At 38.1% G+C, this 24473-nt stretch overlaps 4 protein-coding genes across 8 annotated transcripts; 3 read left to right on the forward strand and 1 right to left on the reverse strand.

Annotated features, from left to right (window-relative positions):
• The first annotated feature begins 3831 nt into the window (after positions 1-3831).
• On the forward strand, positions 3832-8354 carry LOC122027748 (heparan-alpha-glucosaminide N-acetyltransferase-like). Its single transcript, XM_042586756.1, has 13 exons — positions 3832-4120; positions 5518-5655; positions 5818-5899; positions 5984-6060; positions 6400-6506; positions 6712-6823; positions 6909-7025; positions 7118-7209; positions 7305-7371; positions 7448-7526; positions 7623-7714; positions 7812-7955; positions 8056-8354. Exons 1-13 carry the CDS (start codon positions 3935-3937, stop codon positions 8077-8079), a joined length of 1317 nt encoding a protein of 438 aa, XP_042442690.1. The 5' UTR covers positions 3832-3934; the 3' UTR covers positions 8080-8354.
• A 1530-nt stretch (positions 8355-9884) lies between these two features.
• Positions 9885-11944, forward strand: LOC122026526. Its single transcript, XM_042585264.1, has 3 exons — positions 9885-10265; positions 10339-10407; positions 10762-11944. The coding sequence occupies exons 1-3, from the start codon at positions 9897-9899 to the stop codon at positions 11935-11937; spliced, it is 1614 nt and encodes a 537-aa protein (XP_042441198.1). The 5' UTR covers positions 9885-9896; the 3' UTR covers positions 11938-11944.
• A 955-nt stretch (positions 11945-12899) lies between these two features.
• On the forward strand, positions 12900-21194 carry LOC122026295 (retinoblastoma-related protein-like). 3 transcript variants are annotated; one of them, XM_042584961.1, is made up of 18 exons: positions 12901-13371; positions 13456-13557; positions 13633-13766; positions 13841-13937; positions 14019-14065; positions 16406-16607; positions 16745-16811; positions 16905-17084; positions 17189-17379; positions 17461-18316; positions 19259-19412; positions 19495-19564; positions 19637-19813; positions 19915-20034; positions 20110-20236; positions 20340-20452; positions 20723-20838; positions 20908-21194. In XM_042584961.1, exons 1-18 carry the CDS (start codon positions 13261-13263, stop codon positions 21062-21064), a joined length of 3021 nt encoding a protein of 1006 aa, XP_042440895.1. In that variant the 5' UTR covers positions 12901-13260; the 3' UTR covers positions 21065-21194. The 3 variants fall into 3 exon arrangements, with proteins under 3 accessions (XP_042440897.1, XP_042440895.1, XP_042440896.1); XM_042584962.1 differs by having other exon boundaries at positions 12902-13371; positions 20911-21194; XM_042584963.1 differs by lacking the exon at positions 19637-19813 and having other exon boundaries at positions 12900-13371.
• A 607-nt stretch (positions 21195-21801) lies between these two features.
• On the reverse strand, positions 21802-23435 carry LOC122026296 (protein SODIUM POTASSIUM ROOT DEFECTIVE 1-like). Of its 3 annotated transcripts, none has more exons than XM_042584966.1 (4): positions 23100-23435; positions 22590-22893; positions 22370-22445; positions 21802-22261 (listed from the first exon to the last, which is right to left on the reverse strand). In XM_042584966.1, the coding sequence occupies exons 2-4, from the start codon at positions 22869-22871 to the stop codon at positions 22137-22139; spliced, it is 483 nt and encodes a 160-aa protein (XP_042440900.1). In that variant the 5' UTR covers positions 22872-22893; positions 23100-23435; the 3' UTR covers positions 21802-22136. The 3 variants fall into 3 exon arrangements, with proteins under 3 accessions (XP_042440900.1, XP_042440901.1, XP_042440898.1); XM_042584967.1 differs by lacking the exon at positions 23100-23435 and adding an exon at positions 23069-23090; XM_042584964.1 differs by lacking the exon at positions 23100-23435 and having other exon boundaries at positions 22590-22937.
• Between the last annotated feature and the right edge of the window lie 1038 nt (positions 23436-24473).

A 24473-nucleotide genomic window follows, 5' to 3' on the forward strand; every position in this document is an offset into this window, starting at 1 on the left:
TAGAAAGGGGGACACGTGACGTTCAATCACCGGGAGTCATTAATGAGACTTAATTAAAAGGTATGGTCGTGTGCTTAGCCATAATGATCGAAGATTTGCACGGTCTTCAAGAAATTTGGATGACGTCAAGACATTCAGCCAAGGAGGCGCAAGGAAAGAAGAAAATTCACTAAGTGTTGTCGTTTACCGTCCCGACCAGGTACAGATAAAGGATTAGCACACAGCTGAACGACCGAGGCACAATCTGTTTTGAAAGGCGTGGTCCGAGCAGCATTTGCAGGCTTAGCCTGGTGATATAAAGCCGAATGGCGAAACTGTGGAAGTCGTCAAAGACTCTACTGGCCTAGTCAGTCGGACTTGCAGCCTCTTTCGACTAGACTTGAGGGGGAGACTTGTGATGCGGCGATAGAGGGAGGCCAACTGCTAAGGTTGAGGTAAAAGTCAATGGGGTCAATGCCTAGGTGTCAAAGGGTCAAACGAAGGACAATTGCGACGAACGGTCAGGACAGTAAGGGCCCGATCGGCGGGAGACATGTCTGAGTGGACCACCTGTCCAGCTCAGGATGATACGTAAGACAACTGACATTCAATACGGAGTAGCAGGACGACAAAGGAGATCGGATAACTTGTCAAAACGGAGGAGGGCATGTTACTACACAGTCACCGTACGGAAGAGCAACTGAGGTCGACAGAGTGGAGGGGTCCTAGCCGAGCAGCTACCTCGCTTGGCCAAGCAACGGGACTTGGTCAAGGACGGAGCGTAGTCCTGGCTAGGTGGCTATCCCGCTCGGCTAAGCAACGAGACCACTATAGTATCTCTCGACATCCTTTTGGGAGATAGTGTCACTAACACGAGACATGTGGTTGACAGGTGGATCGTACGGGAAAAGTTTCTACTGTCTTGTCAGAGATATGCATACCCTGTTAAGGTATGATATTAGAGGTACTTTCTTGATAGGTCCTTTCATAGGATGTATTGGAGAACGTATCCACATTTCGAGAAGCGTACACGTCGCCCACCAGGGTTTAATATAAAGGGGGGTCCATCATCGGTGGAGTCATGGAGGTACGCGTTATTACTGTTTGGTGCTAATTCTACTGTTGATCCACTTCTTCTACAGTTCTAGTGACTGACTTAAGTATCAGAGGGTCAACGCCGAAGGCCCCTTCCCTAACTTAGCACTGACGTTATTTATTTTATAGAGCGGAACAAGATTTACTGTCGATCAATGAAGCTATCATATCCCTAACTTTTCATCTTTATATCTTCGGATAGGATCATTAATTAAATAAAATAATGTGTAGTTAATGATAATCTAAATATTTCTAGCTAGTGGTGATGTTGATGATTCTGGTGAGGTGGCACCTAAAACTACGTATTAAATAATTCTAATAATATTGCCTTGAATTTTATTCGCCATTGTATTTTTTTATTTTAATATTTTAAACCAACTGCTTTTATAAAATATCAGTATATGTGATATTTTATCCTCTGGAATTGGGGTACCATAGTTAAAATATAAAATATTATCATATTGAATTGTAGAATCAAAATTTGATGCATTTGAGTATGTTTTTTCTCATATCTTGATCATTTATTAATGATTAACTGTTATTCGTAATTTATCTTTTTTATAATGAATTTAGAAATTCAAGTATAGAGGGACGATCACGATGAATAAGGAGCGGTATCCTCCATTTCCATCGGTGGAATCTCCTAATACTAGAGGTTTCACCGTCGACAAGGAGAGTGATCGCCGATGCCGCCTTCTCACTGGATCCGCTCTTGACCTTCTCCATATTGATATAAGGATGAATTGATGATGCCACCTTAGTATATGTGATATTTTTCTATAATAAATATATTTATAGGAAAATAATTACGAGTTTTAAGTGTTAAAAATTTGTAAATTGTATATATATTTTTCATATATGTATAGAGCAGGGTGTAAACCTATATACCCGAGAGTTATCCACGAGTTGCCCATCGACTTGGATGTGCAGGATAACACCATTATATACATGAATCCAGGGACCTAGATTTCATTTTATTTTTTCTAATATTAACGACTTTTTTATAAAAAAATAATACTCCTAAAAGTAATAATAATATATCTAGTGAAATCTATATTTTTTTCCCTTATACACTATTACTTAAAAAGGAAGCATAAATTTTAGAAGAAAAATTTTATTAACTTAAATTCAATATAATTTAACCTCTAAATTTTAAAATTTTAAATGTTAAATACATATAATATATCTGTAAGTATCTAAAATTTTTATTTTAAAACACTATAACATAAAAGGAAAATTTTGAATCCTAGACGAAAAATCTTATTTGCTCAAACTCATTATAACTTAACTTCTAAATTCTAAAATTTTAAACCATAAATATATATAATATATTTAAAAAATAATATATATATATATATACGAGACATTACGGATCAAAATCTAATTTAAATATATATTCGACAAATAAAAATATTAGAATTTTTTAGCGAATGTTTTTTTTTTAAAAGCAAACACATCTTCAGCTTTATAAACACCTACGAAGTTGCAATGGATGATAACATAATGTTCTAAAGTAGGACCCAATTGCTCCCGCTGGGGCATAGGCTGATATTGACAGGATCTGTCTCTTTGAGATGATACGAGGATTAAGATGTGAGATGTTAAGTCAAAATTTAATAATTATTAATAATTAATAATTTTTCATGATTTATCTATATTGATCTAGGGACGGATTAATAAAAATATTAGAGTAAATGAATCATTTTTTATCACATAATATTGACAGGATCCCATAATTAAGGATAGAGTTTAACTAAGTTAATAGATAATTATTTTTAATGGATGATTAATTTTAAAATATTAAATTGATGGACCACCTGTCATCAACACTTTCATTATTATTATATTTATCAGTAGAACTTTTCACACGAATGAATCCATCATCCCATAATTAATCAACATATTAAATATATAATGACAACTAAAATAAATAAATAAATAAGTAAATAAAAATAATCACCCCTCTCTTAAGCTGGGAAAGGCAGACTTGGTCGATTGCCATTACAAACATAATTCATATTTTATTTAAGTATAATAAATATATTAGAAAATAATAAATTTACTATTCCGTAAATTGTAAAAAAATAAAAAATACACCATATTTATAAAATATTTTAGTAGTTGTAAAAATTTGATTTAAGTATATATGCAAAATTTATTCATTAACACTCATCTATTAAAATGAATATAGAATCCAAACCTATTTTATCTTTAACTAATTGAATCTTTAAGACTTCAATTTATATTAAAAATATACCTAACTAGATGGTGCCCGACTTAAGAATATACATCATTAAAAACTTTGACACTTTATTATAATATTTACTCTAAATAGTAAAATTGAGGAAGATGAATCGGATGCAAGTTGGATCTCCTATTGCATACTATATTATATTTTTAGCGTGTGTTTTATTTATTTTATTATTATTATTTTCAGCACTTTATCATTTTAGTAGTATTGTTCACATGCTCACTCATAATTTAACTTTATGTTTAAATGTACGTACTTCGAAAGAATAATTCCAATGGAGATTAATTAACAACCATCTTTATTTTAAAAGGATTTTAAATTTTAAATTTTAAATTTTTATTTAAAAATCAGAGTTTCTAATTTTACGGCTGATTTGGTAAAGCGTTTAGTAATTTGATTATATCTAATAAATATTTATATAATATTTTTACTCGTGTAAAGCTTCTTCTTCCTTTCCTTATAAATAGCAGAAGACACGGCGCTTCAAATACACCGTTCCATCTGTAACGCAAGTAGAAGAGAGAGAAAGAGAGAGAGATTTGTCCCTCGCTTCTTCCTCTTCTCCTCTTCTTACGTTTACAGTGGGAAGAAAGACACCAATCGAGCGAGATGGAGGCCTATGAACTCATTAAGGGAGAAGAAAACGCCGCCGCCGCAGCCGCCGCTTCTCAGGCGCTGGAGGACCTAGAGGCCGGTCGCGACGCCTCGCGGAAGAAGGATAAACCTTCCGCATCCGCCTTCGCCGCGAGGAACCGCCTCGTCTCGCTCGACGTATTCCGGGGGCTCACCGTCGCGGTAAACACACCTCCAGATCCACATTGTTTCCTTTTCGGGCTCCCCTGTTTCTTTTTCTTCCTTCCATTACTGATTTATTAAGTAAGATACTTAAAACTTATGATCATTTTTGGAGTTATCACAGCTGTGCCTACATTTTGGAAATCGTAGGGGAAGACAATTTTCTGAGATTTGCTATTTTTGATATTCATTTTTTTAATAAATTTAATAAGTTTGTCATTCAATCGAATCCTATGGATTTGATTTGATCGATAAAATTATATTCTCTTTTTATTGCCTCGCCTTGTTTTTTCTCTTGTTCCTTTATCTGCTATTTTTTCATTCTAGTCAGGATACTGAACAAAAAGTTTTTTTTTAAAAATGTTTTGAAGAAAAATAAATTAGAATTGCCGACTGATTCACGGATTTATTGTGGTACACTGTTTAGAGTACTAGAATTGCATTTTTGGTTATTCGGATAGAAATGAAATGAGTTGAATTTGGAAGAACATAACGCATTTATTTTCTTTCCTCCAAATAAAAACGGAGTAAAAAGACAGAGTACGATGGGGGGACAAAGGGAAATTGTAGTTTAGAGAGAGCACAGTAATCAGAGCAGATAAATATTTTAATTTGAATAGCCATAAATGTACTTTAATTCATCAACTATTATTATTCTGAATCATACTTATGTCACTAAAGATACAATATTAAATGAGGAATCTTCATCTTCAGTATGATGTCACATTTTACCAAAATTATCAGCTATGGCTGTCCCTTGCTTCATGGCAGACTCACCTCCAGTAAGAAACACATAATCTGACAGTCCTAACATTTTGTCTTGTATAACCTTCTGATTTTATTTCTTGAGGACTTGCAGTGTCGATTGATAATGATGCTTAGGATGCCCTTCACATTTTTGTACCATTTGCTCGTTGCATATCTTTTTTTTCTATCTAAACCCTTTGAGTAATTTCAATAGTGTAGGTCTACTGCCTCTGCTCCATTGCCACAGGGTCAAATGTTCCTTCTTCATTTGCAGACTTGTGAAAATAGGACTGCTGCTAAACTACCCCAAACATGGCCTATTTTTCCATCAAAGGAAGGAAGCTTTGTGTTTTAACAAATAATTTAGTTTTTTTTAATCTCAATTAGGGGGATTTTTAAGCCAATTCTGAATTTTCTGAAATACTGCACACACTTGCACTCAGATCATCTTCCCTTCGCTCACTATAAACATTTCTTACCAAATTATCAAAAAACATACATAAAGTCAATGTTCTCATCTGTATTATATAAATTTACTCTAATTTTGACCAAATCATTCTTATCATTAGATATCATTCTTCTCTGTTCTGTCATACCATATGCATAAATTTGTTTAATGACAGTAATGACCAACAAATCTCTTTATGCAGCTCATGATATTTGTAGATTATTCTGGAGGATTTCTTCCGGCCATCGATCATTCTCCTTGGAATGGCATTGCACTTGCTGATTTTGTCATGCCATTTTTCTTGTTTATAGTGGGAGTTGCACTTTCCCTCGCATATAAGGTAAGCCATGCAGTTTCACAAAATTCCTAATCCTTCGGTTTGAAGCATCAATTTCTGTAAACTGAAAAATAAGTTTGCTTAGTAATTACTGTGTGTTAAAGAATCAAAGTCAGTTTTTTTTTAATACAAAAACATGCTATCTACTTTCAAATTTTTGTTCAGAGAGTCCCAAACAAAGTTGTCGCAACCAAGAAGGCGATACTCAGAGCCTCAAAGATGTTTTTTGTAGGTCTTTTTGTCCAAGGTATACAACTCTTTCTTTTTGCATTCCTAAATACATTATTCATATATTTGGATTGTTCATATGATGTTATTGCATTGAGTGTAGGTGGATATTTTCATGGTCTTCACAATTTAACTTATGGAGTGGACATATCAAAAATCAGATGGATGGGAGTACTACAGGTTGGATATCCACCATTGCTAAATTTAATTCCTTTTTGGCTATGAACTCATTAAGCTTTTTAATGCTTAGAACAAAATATGTATTTTTCTAATGCTTCTATATTATAATTTCATTGTCCACACCAAATAGACATGTGCTATCTTTTCCTTAGAAAAGCCCACATTATGAACTAAATTAACATGCAAAATGTGATATGAGGTAATGGTTTGGGGCTTTTAAAAGCTATGTTCAAAAGGTCATAATATGTAAATGTTATACATTTTTTTTTTTTTTTTGCGAAAACAGCATTATGTGAACGTATAAGTTGATTTGATCAATTAGAGTGATCTTTATTGCAGAGAATTGCAGTAGCCTATTTGTTTGCTGCTATGTGTGAAATCTGGCTCAAAAGTGATGATAATATCAATTCTGAAAGTTCAGTATCTAGGCCTGGCAAACTTCAATTGTAAGTGTATGCTAAAAACTGCAACATTTTCAAACAACAATTTTAGTGCATGATCCTATCACAAATCAATAAATAAGCAGTTTTTGTTTCATAAACTTGAGATGCTTTAGTGATTACAGAATGTGCTTAATTATTAAAATAAAACTAGAAGAGATTCTTTTTTGACCAGGCAATTTTCATTTACATCCAACTTCTTTTGGCATAGGTTGCTGTGCTTGATTCTTGCTTCCATTTACACGGTTCTATTATATGGATTACATGTTCCTGATTGGCAATATGAGATACCTTCTGAAGGTTCCACAACCAAATCCTTCGTTGTAAGAATCACTTTGTTATATTCCTTGTATAAAGATTTCCAAGATCTGTTTTTCACATTCTAGTATCCACTTTCCTCAAACCCAGGTGAAGTGTGGGGTGAGGGGTGACATAGGGCCTGCATGCAATGCTGTGGGAATGATTGATCGCAAAATCCTCGGCATCCAACATCTGCATCGTCGCCCTGTTTACGAAAGAACCAAGGTTTTATTCACCTACATCACTCATGTGTCATGAAGTAATCCTTTTTTCTTCCCTTTTATTTGATCACATCTAATTCCATGAACTTTCTTCAGCAATGCAGCATTGATTCACCAGCAAGTGGCCCCCTTCCTTTTGATGCTCCTTCATGGTGCCAAGCTCCTTTTGATCCTGAAGGACTACTCAGGTCAGCAGTTGCATGCACTTCCCTAATTGTCATTAGTGCCCACTTTCCACACTCATTTTTGGGGAACTTATAATGGTACTAATTCAATGATACAGCTCTGTCATGGCAATTGTTACTTGTTTGATTGGGTTGCAATTTGGGCACGTAATTATACAAATGAAGGTACTACTTGTTAAATCTGATCATCTCAAGAACACATATGTGAGTTCACAGTGTGACACCCTGACTATTGTTGCAGCATCACTATGATAGAATCATCCATTGGGTTATTCCTTCATTGTTTCTGATTGCATTGGCCTGTATCATGGAAGCCACTGGTATAGACTGATATTCATCTTTATGTTTTTGACGTCATTTTGATTAAGTTGAGACTTAAACTTCCAACTTTGTAATCGAACCTTTTATTCTCATAGGAATGCAAATCAACAAGTCTCTATACACAGTAAGTTACACTTGCATCACTGCTGGGGCTGCAGGCATGCTGTTCACTGCAACATATGTGTTGGTTAGAAAGAAACTCCCTTTCTTCCATATCCCAACATTTCTATCTTTATCAAAAAAGAGATCAAATTCTGAGACTCCACTGTTCTTGATGCCTACAGGTTGATGTGTTTGGCTACAGGAGGCCAACCCTCGCTATGGAATGGCTGGGGAAGCATGCACTCATGGTGTATATTCTCATAGGCTGCAACATTTTGCCTGTTCTTGTTCAGGGATTCTACTGGGAGGAGCCTCGGAACAATCTGGTGAGCAAAGTCGGATTTCAATAGTCTTTTTGGTTTCTTTTTGTGATTGCTGACTAAAGAATGGATGTTGAATTGTTCTCTGTTCCTTGATTTTGATCAGTTGAGGCTCATTGGCATTCACTAGACCTTAATCACCGAGCTTTTGTGAAGATATAGGATCTGCTTTTCTTTTAAGAAGCTTGCTTTTGGTGCAAGTTCTCCACATCACAGAACAAAGTTTCTTCTGGACCCGTGAAGTTTTTCCTTCCCCCTTTTTTAAGAAGGATAAAGTTAAACTTAGTAGAGGAACTGCTCTATGCCTCCTCAGGAAATGTTAGATGTACATACAATGTAATAAGCATTTTGGTTTATGATGTGAAAACTAGAGTTTGATTTATATAGCTGTTTATTTTGTTGTTTACTTAAACTTTGATCTCTCCATCTTTCTGAACATCATAGATTTAAGTTTATGATGTGAAAACTATAAGTCAAATGAGCTCTTCCAAAAAAACTGAGCATCCCTTATACTAAAAATACCATTAGATTTAACGTTATTGTAAAAATTACTGGCTAGCTTCTATAGCGTATAAAGTATTGACTAGTTTTTACAATATGTAGAAGTTAGTCGGTAGCTGCTACACATTGTAAAAGTTATATATTAGTATAAAATCTTCAGGTAGAAGATAACAATTAACTTCTATAATTGTAGAAGCTAGAGAACCTAGATGCTAGTTTTTATACATGGTAGAAACTAGCATTTAGTTTCTACCGAATGATCAAATAATTTAAAATTATTTTTCGATGAATCAGTTTAAAGGATTATAGAGAAATGTTCATTCGACTTTAATAAGAAATGAAACGCTCATCCGAGAATGTAAATGATGGGCAGTAATTTGATTTTTATTTTTTGTCCCTGCTTTGAGATTTTTTTTGGAAGTTATTTAATTTGCAATATTATAACGATAAATCGATTTTAAAGATACTCGTTGACTTTAAATCTAATTTAATTCCAATTAGTGAGAGAATAAATCAAGACAAAAAAGGGTTAATAGAAATATTTAAGATGATGGACCGACGCCGACGTTTAACTATAATTAAAATTTAAAAAACGATTTATTTGATGATTTTGAAGAATAAAAAGGCACCAGCATTGGAATTCTCTGTTTCTCCTCTGTTTCCTTCTTCTTCTTCCCGGCGGGAATCGTTTTATAATAATAATAATAATTATTATTATTTTTTTCTGAAAACGACTCGATTAAATCAAGGAGTTGACTGGCATTATTATATATTATAGGGCGGAGACCGTGTAATAACGGTTCTCCGGTCGTTCTGTGATAAATCATCGTCCGCCGCCGCTCTGCTGCCGGAGAAGGAAACTAAAGGACGACCGGCGACGCGTTCCGGGGAAGAAACTAAAAGAAAAGAATTCTAGGAATATCGGATCGCCAGTTCCGTTCCAAAGATTCAATCTTTAACGGTTCACCGGGCCTATCAAGGAATCGACGCATCCTTTTGATCAAAGTCGGTTTGTTTCTCCTCTCGTTCCTTTCGATTTGTTCTCGCATCTTTAGTTCTTCGATTCCTCTGCTCCAGACGAATCAAAACTTTTACGAAGAAGGTTCTGCCAACGTTCTCTTTAAGGCATTTGCAGGTCTGCTTATTTCAAATCTGAGTTTTTTTTTCCTCCCTACCCCTCTCCTGTAGGCTTTTATCTGAGTTTTATCCATCCATGAATTATTAGTGTTACCATTCTCCTGTGGGGTTTATCCATCTCAGATACAGACATCTTTCTTTCGAGTATTTTGCGATATCTCTGCAAGTTTCAACCTTCCTTCAGAAAAAAAAGGTATTCTAGATTTTGATCTTCTTGAAACGGTAACCAGTAAAAAGAAGGAAAATTTGAACTTTGTGAGTTTTATTTATTTATTTTCTTCAGAGGAAAAGAAAGAAACCAATTGCAGAATGCCAAGGTACAGACCATCATGTTCTTCGTCATCTTCTATGTTGAGGAACTACCGCATTAAACGACCAGTTCTGGTGGCAAAGAGGAGAAGATCAACTACTCCAGTTTCCTCGTGGAGAGTGAACGATAGACCTTCATGTCTTACACCAAGCATTACTGAAACATCTTGGTATCGGTCATTGGAAGGTACTGCCAGGGATACTCAAGCGACAGTGTCAGCTCGGAAACTAGCAAATGCTTTTCATGCATTGAGTTTCATTTCTTCACCAATAACTGACAAGAACCAACGTGAAAGGGCCTTCCCTTCTAATATGAAGATAAGAAATCACCAATCAAAGTTCAACCCTTCACGTAGCCCAATCACAGAAGTAAGCATATGGTTCCTTGTTTATTTTTCCTCTCTTTTATTTTTCCTAACTTCAATTTATGGTCGTGTTGTAGGTAGGTGATCATGGATCGAGGAATTACAATAGAATATGCAAAGAGGCAAGTGAGGCAAACCCCATGGAGGTAAGCTACTTAGTATCAGTTCGTTGAAATTTTAAGTTCATGTGGTTGTTTTGATTAATAGATTATGATCCTTCGAGTGATAGCTAAGCGACTAATAGCACTATGTGAACTTAGGAACGGATGCAAGCAACCATGTTCTTACTTTTGAGAATTTTGTGAAGATCAAAGTCATATAATATTCTCTTCAGTTCAATAACAATCGCCCTACAATCTAGTAGTACTTCACAAGTAGCTACTGTTTCTACAAAAATCATTTTTTTTTTATCTCAAATGCATAAATTTCAAATATGAAAAGTTTAACGAATAGAGATAAATTTGTTAAGACCATTAACTTTCGATTCATCACTTGTGCAGCTTCAAAGATGTTTCCCAGGAATCGTTTCAGGAAGCAAGAAGTGTTTGAAGGACCTGCGAAGTTTTTTGGTGTCATCGAAAAAGCTGCTCAAGATGTTGATACGTTTTGGTGGAATCGACAAGCAGCTATCACCAGTAGTTTCTCTCGCTACAGCGGTTTCTTGTAAGCTAGACCAGGCCCTCGTCCAGGTGGATCAGTTTGTCCTTGAAAAGAATTCTGCTAACGATGAAATCAGATATCTCTTGAAAGAGCACGCAACAAGGAGGCACAAAGAACAGGAAAGAGTAAGAACTCCACTCAAATCCGTGATTGACGAGCTTGAGCTAGAAAAGAAGTTGAGAAGAGTTGAGCGGATGAACAAGAGGCTCGAAGTTGAATTAATGCAAACGAAGACCTTACTAGCAAAAACAGTTCAAGAACTCAAGAATGAGCGGAAAACAAAAGAAATATTTGAAACTAGTTACGAAATATTAAAGCGAGTCGTCGAGGATAAGAATCACGTAGAAAAACTGAAGAAAGAGTCTGCCGAGGCACTAGAGTTGGGGGAGAAGGAAATGCTTCAGCCTGCAGCTGAATGGCGTGAAGAAAAAGTTCATATGAAGTTATCTGAAGCAAAATGCCAATTTGAGCAGAAAAATTCAGCTGTAAATCGATTGAGATATGAGCCTGAAGCATTTCTTGCAGCCAAAGGGAAGGAGAAACTTGCAAGTGTGCAAACTGATGTTGCAAATTATAAGGAAAACGATTGCCACAGAATCACCAATAGAAGCGATATTGATGAAGAAGACGGCCGAGAACATAACAATGGGACTGAATCAGAAGTTAGTGGTTCGCATTCCACCGAACTCGATATTAACAGTAGCTATAACCGGAGCAATGCTTGGGTAGCTGATAAAGGTGAAGATAGAAGTGCTCTAACAAACGAAAAGAACAAATTGATAGACAAAAACTTCACAGGAAACTCAAGGGCTTTAGGACCGAGGAACAAAATCTCAGATGGATACTGGATTGCTCTACCCCACGGGCTATTGAACTCAACAAGACAAAATCAAGCTCAACAAGATCCGCTTATTAACCAAGTTTGTGCAGGATCTAAGGTCGCCGGCATGGTTGGAAGCATTAGGGAAGGCGGATCGAAGGCAAGTTTCGTTAGGAAGGACAAAGTTCACTCCTAGTTGCAGAGAACCCCAATTCAGTAATTCTTCTGTCATTGCATTCTGATATTTATCTTACAATTTTATGCTCGCTTCAATGAAAGTACCAATTTCAAAGAAGTAATCAGCGAGCGTGTGCTTGTCCGGTATCATCTGAATAAGATGATACAAACTGAATTGATCGCAAATATGCAAGAAGCGACTGTAGTTATAAAAACATGATATCCTCAGGGAACGATATAAGCACTACTAAAACACACGGGTGGAGATAGAAGGAGCTATGGTGGGGGCTTCGTGCATGTCGCCGAAGCTGGAGCGTGGAAGTGAAGATCTTCATCGGCAACTTAGCTTAGGGAGCATTCCAGCTCTTTTGGTCCGGTGCTAAGAGCGTGTACATCGTGTTTGACAAGGATGAAGAGCGTTCAAGAGGGTTTGGTTTCGTCATGTGGGTGTGGGGCCACTCCTCCGGCGAGTTACGAGGCGCGTCACAGCATCTGGAACCTACTGCACCGGCGCATGGTGGAGGAGCTACCGGAGTTTCGACTTGAGAGTTTTCCTGATGGAGAGTATCCCTGCCAACACTAAGCTCACGGTGAAAGGATGCATCTTCAACCTAGGAATGCGGGTGATTGCTGCGCCGGCTTGGACGAGCGGAGGCAACTTTCCGGAGTTCAGCTCCGAAGATCGGGGTCCTCTGATGATGGTGACGCCATGACCGATGGAGGGGCAGCAAGGGAGCTTGGTTTATAAGCTGATCCGTCGTGGACCTGAGCCGGGCCCCGCTTGCGCTTGCTCCCTTTAACACTTGGGATGTGGCGGTAACGGAACTCCAATTGTCCACGTGGATGGTTTTCATTGGAAGCTGCCTCGGAAGCTATCTTCCCGCGCTAAAGCTGGGACTATTAAGTTAACGCATCTTAACCTTCATCCTCCAACAAGAAAGGAAAAAATATAAAATATAAAAGAAATCCGAAAACGCACGAGGGAGAGAGAAAAAGGAGAGAGGAGGGGAAAAAAAAGGAAAGAGGGTAATCAAGAGCGAGGTTAAAGCGATAGATAAAGATTCGAGGACGAGGGACCAGGGACCTGAGAAGCCGAGCTCGAGAGAGAACGGAAGCCAGCGAAGTATTGATTATTCGGTACTGTCCTCGCGTCTATCACACTTCCGGATTTGCCTCCGCCCGTCGGTTAAGGATTTGGACTGTCCGCTAGTCAGGAATCTCACGCGATCTATCGTGCTCCCCCTGCTTGGATCCGTCTTATTGCTACCGCGACGCCTGCCCACCCACTTTAGCAGTCCATGATCGGTCTTTTAGGGTTTGGGTTACCGAAAAATTTGAACCGATGAGCCCCGGCGTCGGTGCCGCGCGCATGGAGGAACCCGCGTTGCCGGTTTCTTCTTCAGATCCGCAGGAGACGGATGGAGTCATCGTTCGGTTTGCGGATCTGTGCCAGGTTTGAGCTGACTTGAATTGTATGTGATTCAATTATTGCGTATTTTGTGTGTGCTTATCTAAATTGATTGTGGTTGAGCTAAAGGAGTTGGCCCTTGGGGAGTGTGTGAAGAGAGACGCCATGGATGTATTCAGAAAGGGTAAAAATTTGTTTTTTGCCAGCTCAACGTCACTGGGGACTAGATCAGTAATTCGCCTCCTGTCTCTCTCGTGTTTTTACCTCAATTTGGTTTGGCTTCTCCTAAAAATTTGAAATTTTCAGCCGGAGGAGATGGGAAGATACTGGTCAGCATTTGTTCTTTTCAGTGTGCCAAGATTAATCGAGGGCGAGGTAAAGGAAGGCCAGAAAAAGGAGAGGGCTAGTCTGTGTTGGATCTTAAGTGCTTGTAAATTGAAGTAAGCCTTTCATGATCGTCTTAGAAACATTTGTTTTCTAATGGCATAGCATTGATTCATGGTCTCAACTATAGAATTGTGGATTTCTTCAATGAGTTTCCGCTTCTTTCTCTCAAGGCGGGCCATATTTTTTGTGAGTTGTATGGCTCAGATTGGGAGAAGAGGCTTAAGGTATGCATTTGGGGGTCCTTATTCTTTGTTGAAAACTTTACCATTATTATCCCTGATTCCTTTTCTGATACTGATGCTTAGGTGAAGGAATTGCAGGAGAATGTTTTACAATTAATTGACATGAGCAGGTAAGCAACCTGATACTTTTTCTTTTCTAGCAATGTGGGTCTTGTCAGTCTTATCAGTGAACATAATTTCTGGCTCATGTAGTGTTTGTAACAGAGTTAACTTTGTGGGACTTAGATAAAGCTTGATCTGATACCTTGTTTTAGTTTGATTTGATACATTTCACTGTTTTGTTGCACTAAAGGCTTCAGCCTAAGTTCAATCACATCGTTTCTTTTCAGATGGTGGTTTGAGCAAGCCTTCAAGAAAAAATAATGAACTAACATGATACACTCCACTATTTGTGACCTAAAGGCTTCATCTTAAGTTGGACTACACGTTTCCATTCAGATGGTGGTTTGAGCAAGCTTGCAAGAGAAAAAACAGAAGAAATTATTAAAACAGAATCAGGCCATCATGTCCTAGTAGTTTATTTCCTTTTCTATTTACCTTTTATTTTATAAATATGCGTACACATGATTAACAACCCAACGGCCAATTTTATACATTAAAAATGTGTTGTGTGGCATGAACAATGTTTATACTTGATTATGACTATGATTAGTGATCCTGAAAGCTGGAGAGATGGCGCGCTGGGTAGGTGACTGTGATGTTGACTGTGCGAAAACGTTGAGCTGACAAAGATGATGGGAAAAGGATATGAACTAGCAAAAAAAGGAGCTGCTTCTTTTTCCCTGTGCAGTGGGTAGACAAACGACGCCAAAACTAGGGTGGGGTCCCTGGTGTAAGCCATCCGACATTCAAGTCAGTGGAATGGTCGAGTGGAAATTAGAAAGATGAACAGTAGATGCGTGCAGCATGTAAAGTATATTGCCTCGCATAACTTCCCAACGGAGAGAACCTCCTTTATATACCACCTCTCATAACCTCCTTTATATGCCACCTCATGATTGCTGCGGTTATGACAGGTGGTAGATAACGTCAAGAGTCAGAGGTTGTCGAGTGAGGGAAGACGTATAGCCTCGGAGAGGTACAGTCATTTTCGTTACCCATATGTGCACCCCTTTTGTACTTATGCCATTGATGAGGCGGTTACAGGAATATGCTGTCATATTGTGTCGGTTGATGGCCGGTGTAGTCACCTTCGAAGAAGGTTCCATTGAATGCATTTGTTGCGATGAAAGAATATTCTCTGACAAATGGTTGTTACACTCTGACCGTTTGTTGTGATTCTCTGATAAGGTTGTCCCTTGAATATATCTTGGTCGGACATTTAGCCAACTGGTTGAACATTGTAGTGGCAGACCGATACATAAGCAAGGTATTGAGTCCTGTAAAAATGTTCTAGCTGTAAGCAGCCTGGCTATATGTCATGTGATGCTGGAGATCTGATTATGAAGTAATAGAGGGCCAAGTCCTATAGGTTCAGCCGAGTCTATGACCAATTGGCTAGATGCTGGGATACTCGCTTCTGAAGGATGGGAAACCAAGCCTCGAGAGACTCGACTGGTGCCTTAAGCCGATCGTCTTTGCACTCGGAGGCTTGTCCCTGAAGTGATAACCTGAGCTCTGGAAGTTCGGTCGGGTTCCTTCTGAGATTTGCCTTGTATATTTACTCTGAGATAAGGACGCTGGACCATATAAATTTGATCAATATTATAACCGGCCACTTATATGAGAGAGGACGGGTGCATGAGCAGTGAAGGCCCATAAACCCGACCGACTATTGGGTCGACTAGGTATATACTGAATCGTAAGTTGAGAGTGAAAGGCTAGGTTCTCGAGTCCAGGCCAAATATATTCCCGGCCGGCCTTGTGGTAAGCCGGTCCTCTCATAAACCCGAGCGGCTCATGGATGCTCGGATATACACTAGGTGTCTTGGCAGGAGTGAAATACTAGGTCCATTAGGTCCGGCCGGCTCTCGGACCGGTCGTCCTTGGATTGAGGGCCTTAGCGTTGGGTGAGGAGCAAAGGTCCTGTCAGGAGTGACACGCTGGCTGTCACCTCTCCTTGATTTTGACCGCCATGTCACCTTGACCTTGACCACCACATCACCCCGGGGTCCGTGTTTAACATCCCATATCAATTAACATATTTCTTTAGGGATTTCATTTCAAATGCAGAAAGGGTGTGTATGTGTGGAAAGCTTTTATATATTTATATTCAACAATCAACATTCCCATTACGTATTGCATATGGTGTTGAACATGGCCAATGTATGCATTATAGGCAGCATGAGCGGTTCTGTATCTCTAAAATGCTCCTTTCCCATTTTTTTCAACATTTGCAATATATATTTATCTTTTTGATGATTAGTAGCTTACTTATTTGACTTAATTTAATGCAACAGTTCACCTAATACTCATGATAGTATTATCTTATGAACTTTGCTTGGACACAGGTTCTATAAGACAGGGTTCCAGGAATTATTTTCTATGAATAACATGATGAACAAAGATCGAGATTCTACAGATTATGGAAGTTCTGAAAATGTCCTAGATTTTTACCGTTTTGGGTGGATGCTTTTCTTAGCACTTCGTCCGCAATCATTGAGCCACTGTAAAAATGTTGTGACGTGCAAAAATGAGCTGGTTTCTGTGTTGGTCAGTTTCTTCTTTAACTTTTTTTAAATGTTTAGATGGAAATTTGAATTTGTTCTTGTTCCACGGTTACATATGTTGTTTAGATATTTGGATTATTCATGTTAGAATTGATTAAAAATTGCACTTTGATATGACAGGCAATACTCATTCTCCACATTCCTCCAAAATTCAGGAAGTTCTGTGTCCAAGAAACCTCCATATTATGTAATGTTTCTTTTGTATCATATCAAATTTTTTTTCTTGTTATTCTTGTTTAGACAGGCTTCTAGCATCATTGATAACATTCATCTTCTACAGTTAAGCAATCCCACAAAAAAGTGAATCTTCTTGCTTCATTATCTGAAATTTATCATACCTCGGAAGATGAACTGAAGAGGACAATGGAAAAAATTCATTCTTTGATAGTGGATGTTTTAAAAAAGAAACCTTACTCGGCTTCAGAATTCAAATCAGAAAGTTTAGACAACATTGATACAGGTAAGAAGTTTGCTACTGCTGTCTTTGACTTGTATTCTTATTTGTTTTTTCACCTCATCATTTTATAGACGTAATCTAATTGCTTTTGAACCATAACTCAACAGATGGATTGACATATTTCGAAGATTTATTGGAGAGAGAGTCATTAAATTCGAGTTTGGCAATTTTGGAGAAAATTTATGACGAGTCATTGAGCATAAGAGGAGAATTGGATGAGCGCATTTTCATAAATACTGAAGTTAATATACTTAGTTCTGAAAGCGCTGGAGGTACAACAAGCTTATACAATGCTGAGGTATGTTAGTCTAAGGTTTCATGTGTAACTCTATTGCTACTTTGAGTTTCTTTGAGTATTTAACTGCATGTAAATTTGCAGTGCAATGCCTCACCTTCAAAGACGATAGCATGTCACTTGGCTCCAAATTCCCCAACATCTTTAAATGGTTCTCTTGTTCATAACTCTAAGATGACTCTTACACCAGTGAGCACTGCCATGACAACAGCAAGGTGGCTACGAGATATCATTTCCCCTCTTCCTTCAGAACCCTCGGCAGAGCTTCAGTGTTTTTTTTCATCTTGCAATCAAGATATCATGAACATTGTGACCCACAGGGCAAGCATTATACTGGAGACAATTTTTCCAAGTCCTTTTGGAGAATGTTCAATTTCTGGGAGTTTCCAGAGTGCAAACCTGTCTGAAGACATAGCATGGGCACATGAGAGGAAAATGGAAGCTCTTAAATTATACTATAAAGTTTTGAAAGCAATTTCTCTAGCAGAATCACGGTTGTTGAATCACAATAATCTTACACCATTGTTATCCAACGAACGTTTTCATCGCTGCCTGCTTGCTTGTGCTGCTGAACTAGTTCTAGCTACACATAAGACAGTCATTTTGATGTTCCCAGCTGTATTGGATAGAACTGGATTAACAGCTTTTGATATGAGTAAGGTGATTGAGACTTTCATTAGATACGAAGAAACTTTGCCAAGAGAGTTGAAGAGACATCTTAATTCTTTAGAAGAACGGCTTCTGGAAAGCATGGCATGGGAAAGAGGTTCGTCACTGTACAATTCTTTGATACTTGCAAGGCCAGCCCTTGCTGGTGAAATAAACAGCCTGGGACTATTAGCTGAGCCAATGCCATCTCTGGATGCAATTGCAATGCATCAAGATATTTCAAATGGATGCATGCTACCTAAGGTTTCACAGAAGATAGATGCTTTTCCAGGTATCTTTCCTATTCAGATGGCGGCCCATAATTTTGTACTAGTGATATACTCCTAAAAAAAAAAGATTTTGCAGAAGATAGATTCATATAGCCAACTCCAAATTGTTGGGCTCGTTGTTTGTTGTTTATGAAGTTATTTCTCATCAGTAAGCTTGGCAGTCTATGCTCAGAATCACATTAGATTCATCCGAAGCAAATGTGCATTAAATGTTACCTGTGCTTGTGAATTTGTTTCTTTTGAGGATTTTTATTTTTTTTCACTTTTCATCCAATTTGGAAAACATTATATGTCATTGCCCCTATTTCTTTTTTTTTTGAAATATATAAGATTATGTGCATTTTAGTCCCTAAAATATAGTGGATTTCAAACTTGTTACTTGTATTTCTATTTTGAAATATATAAAATTATTATCATTCTGGGCTCTAAACCATGTAGAGTTTGGGCTCTTCATTTGTGTCGACTAGTTTTGAGAAAATGTAGAGAAGATTCAAGAAAAAGAAATCACCAGCTTTGACCACCCTTCTATTGTATGTTGTCAATCAGGAAATTGACATTCGACTCCTAGTGAAGGAGAAGACATTTAGGCAAAAACAGTTGAAGTTGAGCAAAACCATTCGAATTATTCGTGTCTGCTTCATGAATGTTTTAGTCTGCTGAAGCTGTAGCAAGAGCAGTATAGCTTATCCTAGGAATTCAGTATTTCCTTCTGCAAATGCCACCATTAACTAAAATTATTTCTTTCATCACGGCTAAATTTTCTTTCTTTTGATTCCTTCAAATGAGATAAGTTTTTTAAACTTGCCCAACATTTCAATTCATTAGTCAACAAGGCTTGCTAGCTATGTAGTTGTAATAGAATGTTAATATGACGAGTTTGATATATATATTTTTTCTGTGCTAAACTACTAATGTGTTGTTTTCTTATATACATACCATTGCAGATAACAGGGGGGAACCTAGATCCCCAAAGAGACTATGTACCGAAAGCAAAAGTTTACTGCCGCAGTGTGGTTCTACACCAACTGGCAAGAAACATATATTGAGCTTTAGTTGTTTCAAATTTAAGTCACCATCACTCCAGTCCAAATTTGCAAGGTTTGCACGTATTTTGTCTGATTGATGCTCTAGTTGTATTTGCATCTAGTGACAGCATTTATTTTTTGGTTCTTATTTGTAGTCCTTCACAGTCTAACCCTGCTGGAGGGGAAATATATGCTGAAACAGGAATTAAAGTTTTCTTCAACAAGGTAAAGTTACTTTGGAAATTGTCTTTTCTTGTCTTACTTTTGCGTTTGTTTTGTAACTTTTCATACCCATAGATTTTAAAACTAGCTGCTATAAGGATCAAAAGCTTGTGTGAGAAGATAGAGCTGCCTCAGCAAATTTTGGAGCATGTCTTCTGCCTGTTCCAACAAATCCTTGCTCACAGGACAGCTCTTTTTTTTAACCGTCATATTGATCAAATTATTTTATGTAGCTTGTATGGAGTTGTTAAGGTAGGCCAATTCCTCCAAAGTGACTTCTTCTGACTTTACAATTTTTATTTCCAGGAAATAATCTGTCAGTTTGAGTTCATAGGTTAATTTTCTTCATACAGGTTTGCCGTATCGGTCTGACCTTTATGAGTATAATTGACTGCTACCAAAAACAACCTCAGTGTAAACCTCAAGTTTTTAAAAGCATTTTTGTTGCTCTACCATCAGATAATAGGAATGGGGTAATATACGATTGCTAGTCCATCTGATTTGATTTCTTTTTTTAGTTTCTAATTTCCTGCTATTTATGTAAACAGAGAATGGTCCAGGAGCATGTAGATATTATTACCTTCTACAATCAAATATTTGTTCCATCTGTAAAGCCCTTGTTGGTGGAAATTCAAACTAATGGAGTTACTGCAGAAGAGAAGAATCACACTGATGGTATGCCACTATATTGGTTGTTGTTTGTCCCTCTTTTGGATGGAGGATGAATTCTTTCTTCCCACTGCTGAATCTGTTTCTTGCATTTTTCTTGTACCTATAGGTCAAACTCCTAATTCACCCAAATTGTGCCAATTCCCAAGTCTTCCTGATATGTCCCCAAAGAAGGTTTCTGCTGCTCATAATGTCTATGTTTCCCCCATGAGGCAGACAAAGGTGAGTCCGTTTGACCTTGTATATACTATGCAATGACTTATCCAAATGTATTTTAACGGTAGACTGCTTTAAAGACTTTAGCTTTAATTCTGAGACAAAACGCCGGTATAGAAAAACATTGGCGTCTTTCTATGTAAGGGCTTCACAGAAATTGTTATAGATTCCTCAACGATTGAGATTTAATCTAGTGTGTATCAGATGGTGGTAGAGAAACTGCATTCATGCCTTTTGCAGAATGAACATGTGTAATATAACACGCTGTTTCAACAGATGGATGCTCTGCTTTCTCCGAGTTCCAGGAGTTACTATGCTTGCATCGGCGAGAGCACTCGTGCATATCGGAGCCCCTCCAGCGACTTACTTGACATCAATAACTGCCTAAACGGGTATTGAATCGAACCAAACTTGTGAATTCCTACTTATTAGTCCCGGATGCTCACCCTCTTTTAATCCAGCAGCAATCGTAGGAGGATCAGTGGCAGACTCAATTTCGACTTTGTAAGCGACGCTGTGGTAGCTCGATTTCTCAGCTCTCAGAATGACAGTTGTGTTTCTTCAAATGTTCATGAGACACCAAACTTGCCCATGAAGCGTGAGGAACCCGACTCGTAAGCAGCTAGCTCGTCACACCGAGAGAATTCTGTAATCCCCATAATGCTTTCTACAAAGCTGTTTATTTGTAGATAAATGGAAAGAAATAAAGGAATAAGAGGACTACGAAAGTTCTCTCTTAAATCGGCTACGATCTTATTTACTTGGACCATGCTTAATCAAGGAAATCAGAAGCAAAGAAATTAAAGATGATAAAAATTGTGTTTCCACTATTCAAAAGTGGCTTAACTTTTCATTTTTTTTTTTATTTAACTGGCTTAGCCATCATCGGATCCTGTTTTCTAAAGTTGGCAGAGGTGGCTCTTTGTTCCTGGATGCATCAGAGTTCAGAGGACCAGCAATCCACAGAGTCGGTGTCCAAAAAGTTCAGTGGCCAGTTGCCACTGCCACGACCCATGAGTGGAGGATCATTGCTACTGTCCCAAACTGTGCTCAGCCCACGCTCCCATGCCTTCAACCCCACCCAACTCTAAAGGCTGTCACACGCCATCACGCCACAGGTTTAGGTGCCCCCAAACCAGCACTCCCCTACAACATCTCCTAACACTGAATACCTCCTTCTCTTCATGCTTTGTTCCTAGGATAACCCCTACAGCAATATGGCGATCATCACCTTTTAACATGCACAAGAGAAGCTGCTGACTGCTTATTTATTTGCCGTCTCTTGATCCGAGTCCTGTTGTTTGATCTGGATCTGTCATCTTCTAGTTTATGGCGAAGTGGTCCTGAAGCAAGAGTGCAAGACAGTGGTCCTCCTTCCACAACTTTATAATTTTAAGCTAGCACAAGCCTGACTAGTGTTTTTTTTTTAAATGTATTTTTTTGCTTCTCACGAGCAGATAAAATACATGAAAACGAAGAAAGGAAACAGGTTCAGAATAGTAATATACAGGCAATGAGAGGGGTTAAAAAACCTTGGACTGATAGTTAAAGACTGGTTCTGATAAGAATACTTATATTACAACATAAAGGAGACTGCCACCCGGAAGAAAAGCATGATCTGTCTTATGATGCTCAAAAGCTCTTGCACTTTTGAAACTGTGTGATGCTGAAAAACCATGTCGAGTTGAATTCATGAGCATGGCCAGAACTCAGCCTTTTTCACCTTTGATATGCTCTCCAGGACCCCAACAGGGGACACATGCCCCATCACTGTTACTCTCTTGGATTCCAGATCTATGCTGAAGGATGTCACACCTATCAGATTTATCGTTTGTCAGATTTTTTCTGAAGGAAAATAAATTCAGCAGTGATTTAATGAGATTTATATCAACATGGCAATGGAGGCAAGTCCTTTAGCATTACCTTCCATTTTAGAGATATGTTTTCTCACTTTTCCTGCGCATCCTTGACAATGGATTGAAACTCTCATGACCACCACCTTCAACAAACAAGTTAATTGGACAGTGGAAACAAGAAGGAAAGTTGAAAAAAAAAAAAGAGAGGAATAATTGCAGGCAAAGTTTAAATTACAAGGAAAACCCTGAATTTGTAGCTAAAAGTTCAAATTTTATTTACTACTCACTTGGAAGATATGTTCATTGGCTGTAGTAGTAGCAGCAGCAGCAGCAGAAACAGCAGTGGGCCATGGCCGCAAATCGGACCTTTGCTTCTTTGTGACCATCGGGAGGGTGACTGCTCGATTCCGGTCACCGGAGTTGAGTCTCCGGGAGTCGACAAGGCGGGAATACTTCAAGTCGATGAGTGCCTGTTCCGGTCGACATGGCACTATCATCGACAGCGGATCGCCGGGGATGCAAACCGCCGTCGAGGCTTGCGACCGGCAGAGGAATCCACTGGCCTTCATGAGCGGGGCAGAGACGAAGAGGCTGCACTAAGACAGGGGAAGGATATAAAGCCAAGAGGACTGGTACTTAAAAAGAGAAGGAGAGTTTCTGGTGTTCCTGCTGAACTTTGTGAGTTTGCAGGTTACTGAGGTGGAAAGAAGAAAGTCTAATTAAGTTTTAAATTAGACAATTAATTTTATTAATTACTGAATTAAACCTTCGCAATTAAAAGAACTGCTGATAAATACCACACTGACACTGCTGTCTGCACTAGATAAGCTGACGTTCCCTGCCGGAATTCTGCTCTCAAGTCAAGCGGATGAGTTCAAATAATGGCCTAAGCAAGTATTGAGAGGAGGAACAGTGTAGTGCAATGGGAAGTGAAACAGTGTGCTTGGGAGAAGTGTAAAGGAGGCAATGGTCAATGGATGCATGCCTTCCAAACCTGTTTGTTGGGGAGTAAAGTAAAATACAGGAAGAAAAGAAAGAGGGAAAGGAAATTAGAGTGAGAGATAGTGAGGCATTAGATGAAGCTGCTACATATGATTTGGAACTGTGAAAGGGTGGTCAAAAGAACCAAAACTGCAGGGTGGAGGAAGAGAGACAGAGAGAGAGAGAGAGAGAGAGAGAGAGAGAGAAGGGGAGGAAAGCTAAGGAGGTAAGGATTCAGTTAAAGTTCAGTCCAATTAATGCTGCAAACAGAGGGAAAGATTCTGTGAGTGAAGACAGTGGGGGGCCACCTGACGCATCACTGTGCCTTCTTCCTAAGTTTCGAGTTTAATTCTTCTGCTTTCTTCTTCTTTTCCTCTCTTTTCTCTTTTACCGCGCTGAACCGTGAGATAAAAGCTCCAGTTACTCTACTGTAAGTTTGAACTCCTTTGCGTGCAGTTGAAATTGCCTGGCTGTTCGACGACCATTTCAACTTATTCCTGTAGTGAGGCTCGTGTTAGAACAGAATGATGAAGTATCAATTTAACTTGTTTGAAGATAAAATTTCATCAAGTGAACCAAGAGGAAGATTCTAAAGAAGATAGAGGCAAAGTGGGTTGATCCAACCCTTTTTATTAAGAGTTTGGTTGGAAGCTAAATGACTTTGAGATGTATCGGTAAAGAATATTTTTGTAATTTCCTAGTGAAATCAAAGCATAGATGTCTCAATTCATTGCAAAATTTGTCACATTAGCTTGTCTACAAAATGGGCACTGTCGACTCATTTGGCATTTTGGTGGCACTATGTTGGACCAGATTGGATGATCAATAACTTCCATGTCTCATCTAATTGTTTGTATCGTTTTAGTGATTTATGTTTTGAAAATAGTGGTTTTTTTTAGTGTGCATATAATGAGTCAAGAATAATTCACAATGACATTATGATTGGCACAATAAAAATCAGATGAGGAAATGTAATAGAAAGACTATAAATTCAAGGCTTCATTCAATTGAATGGTTCTAATATTTAATTTTATCATCTACTAATAAAAAACGACTCAACTTGACAATTCAAATTTATTGATTGGATTAGTTAGTTCAATGTGATTTAACATTAGACAATCATAATTTTCATTGCCAAAAAATATGTTATTTAAAAAGACAAAAAAGAAGGTACGTATATATGACAAATA

The sequence above is a fragment of the Zingiber officinale genome, chromosome 10A (assembly GCF_018446385.1).
Source record: "Zingiber officinale cultivar Zhangliang chromosome 10A, Zo_v1.1, whole genome shotgun sequence".
In the NCBI taxonomy this organism is placed as follows: Eukaryota; Viridiplantae; Streptophyta; class Magnoliopsida; order Zingiberales; family Zingiberaceae; genus Zingiber; species Zingiber officinale.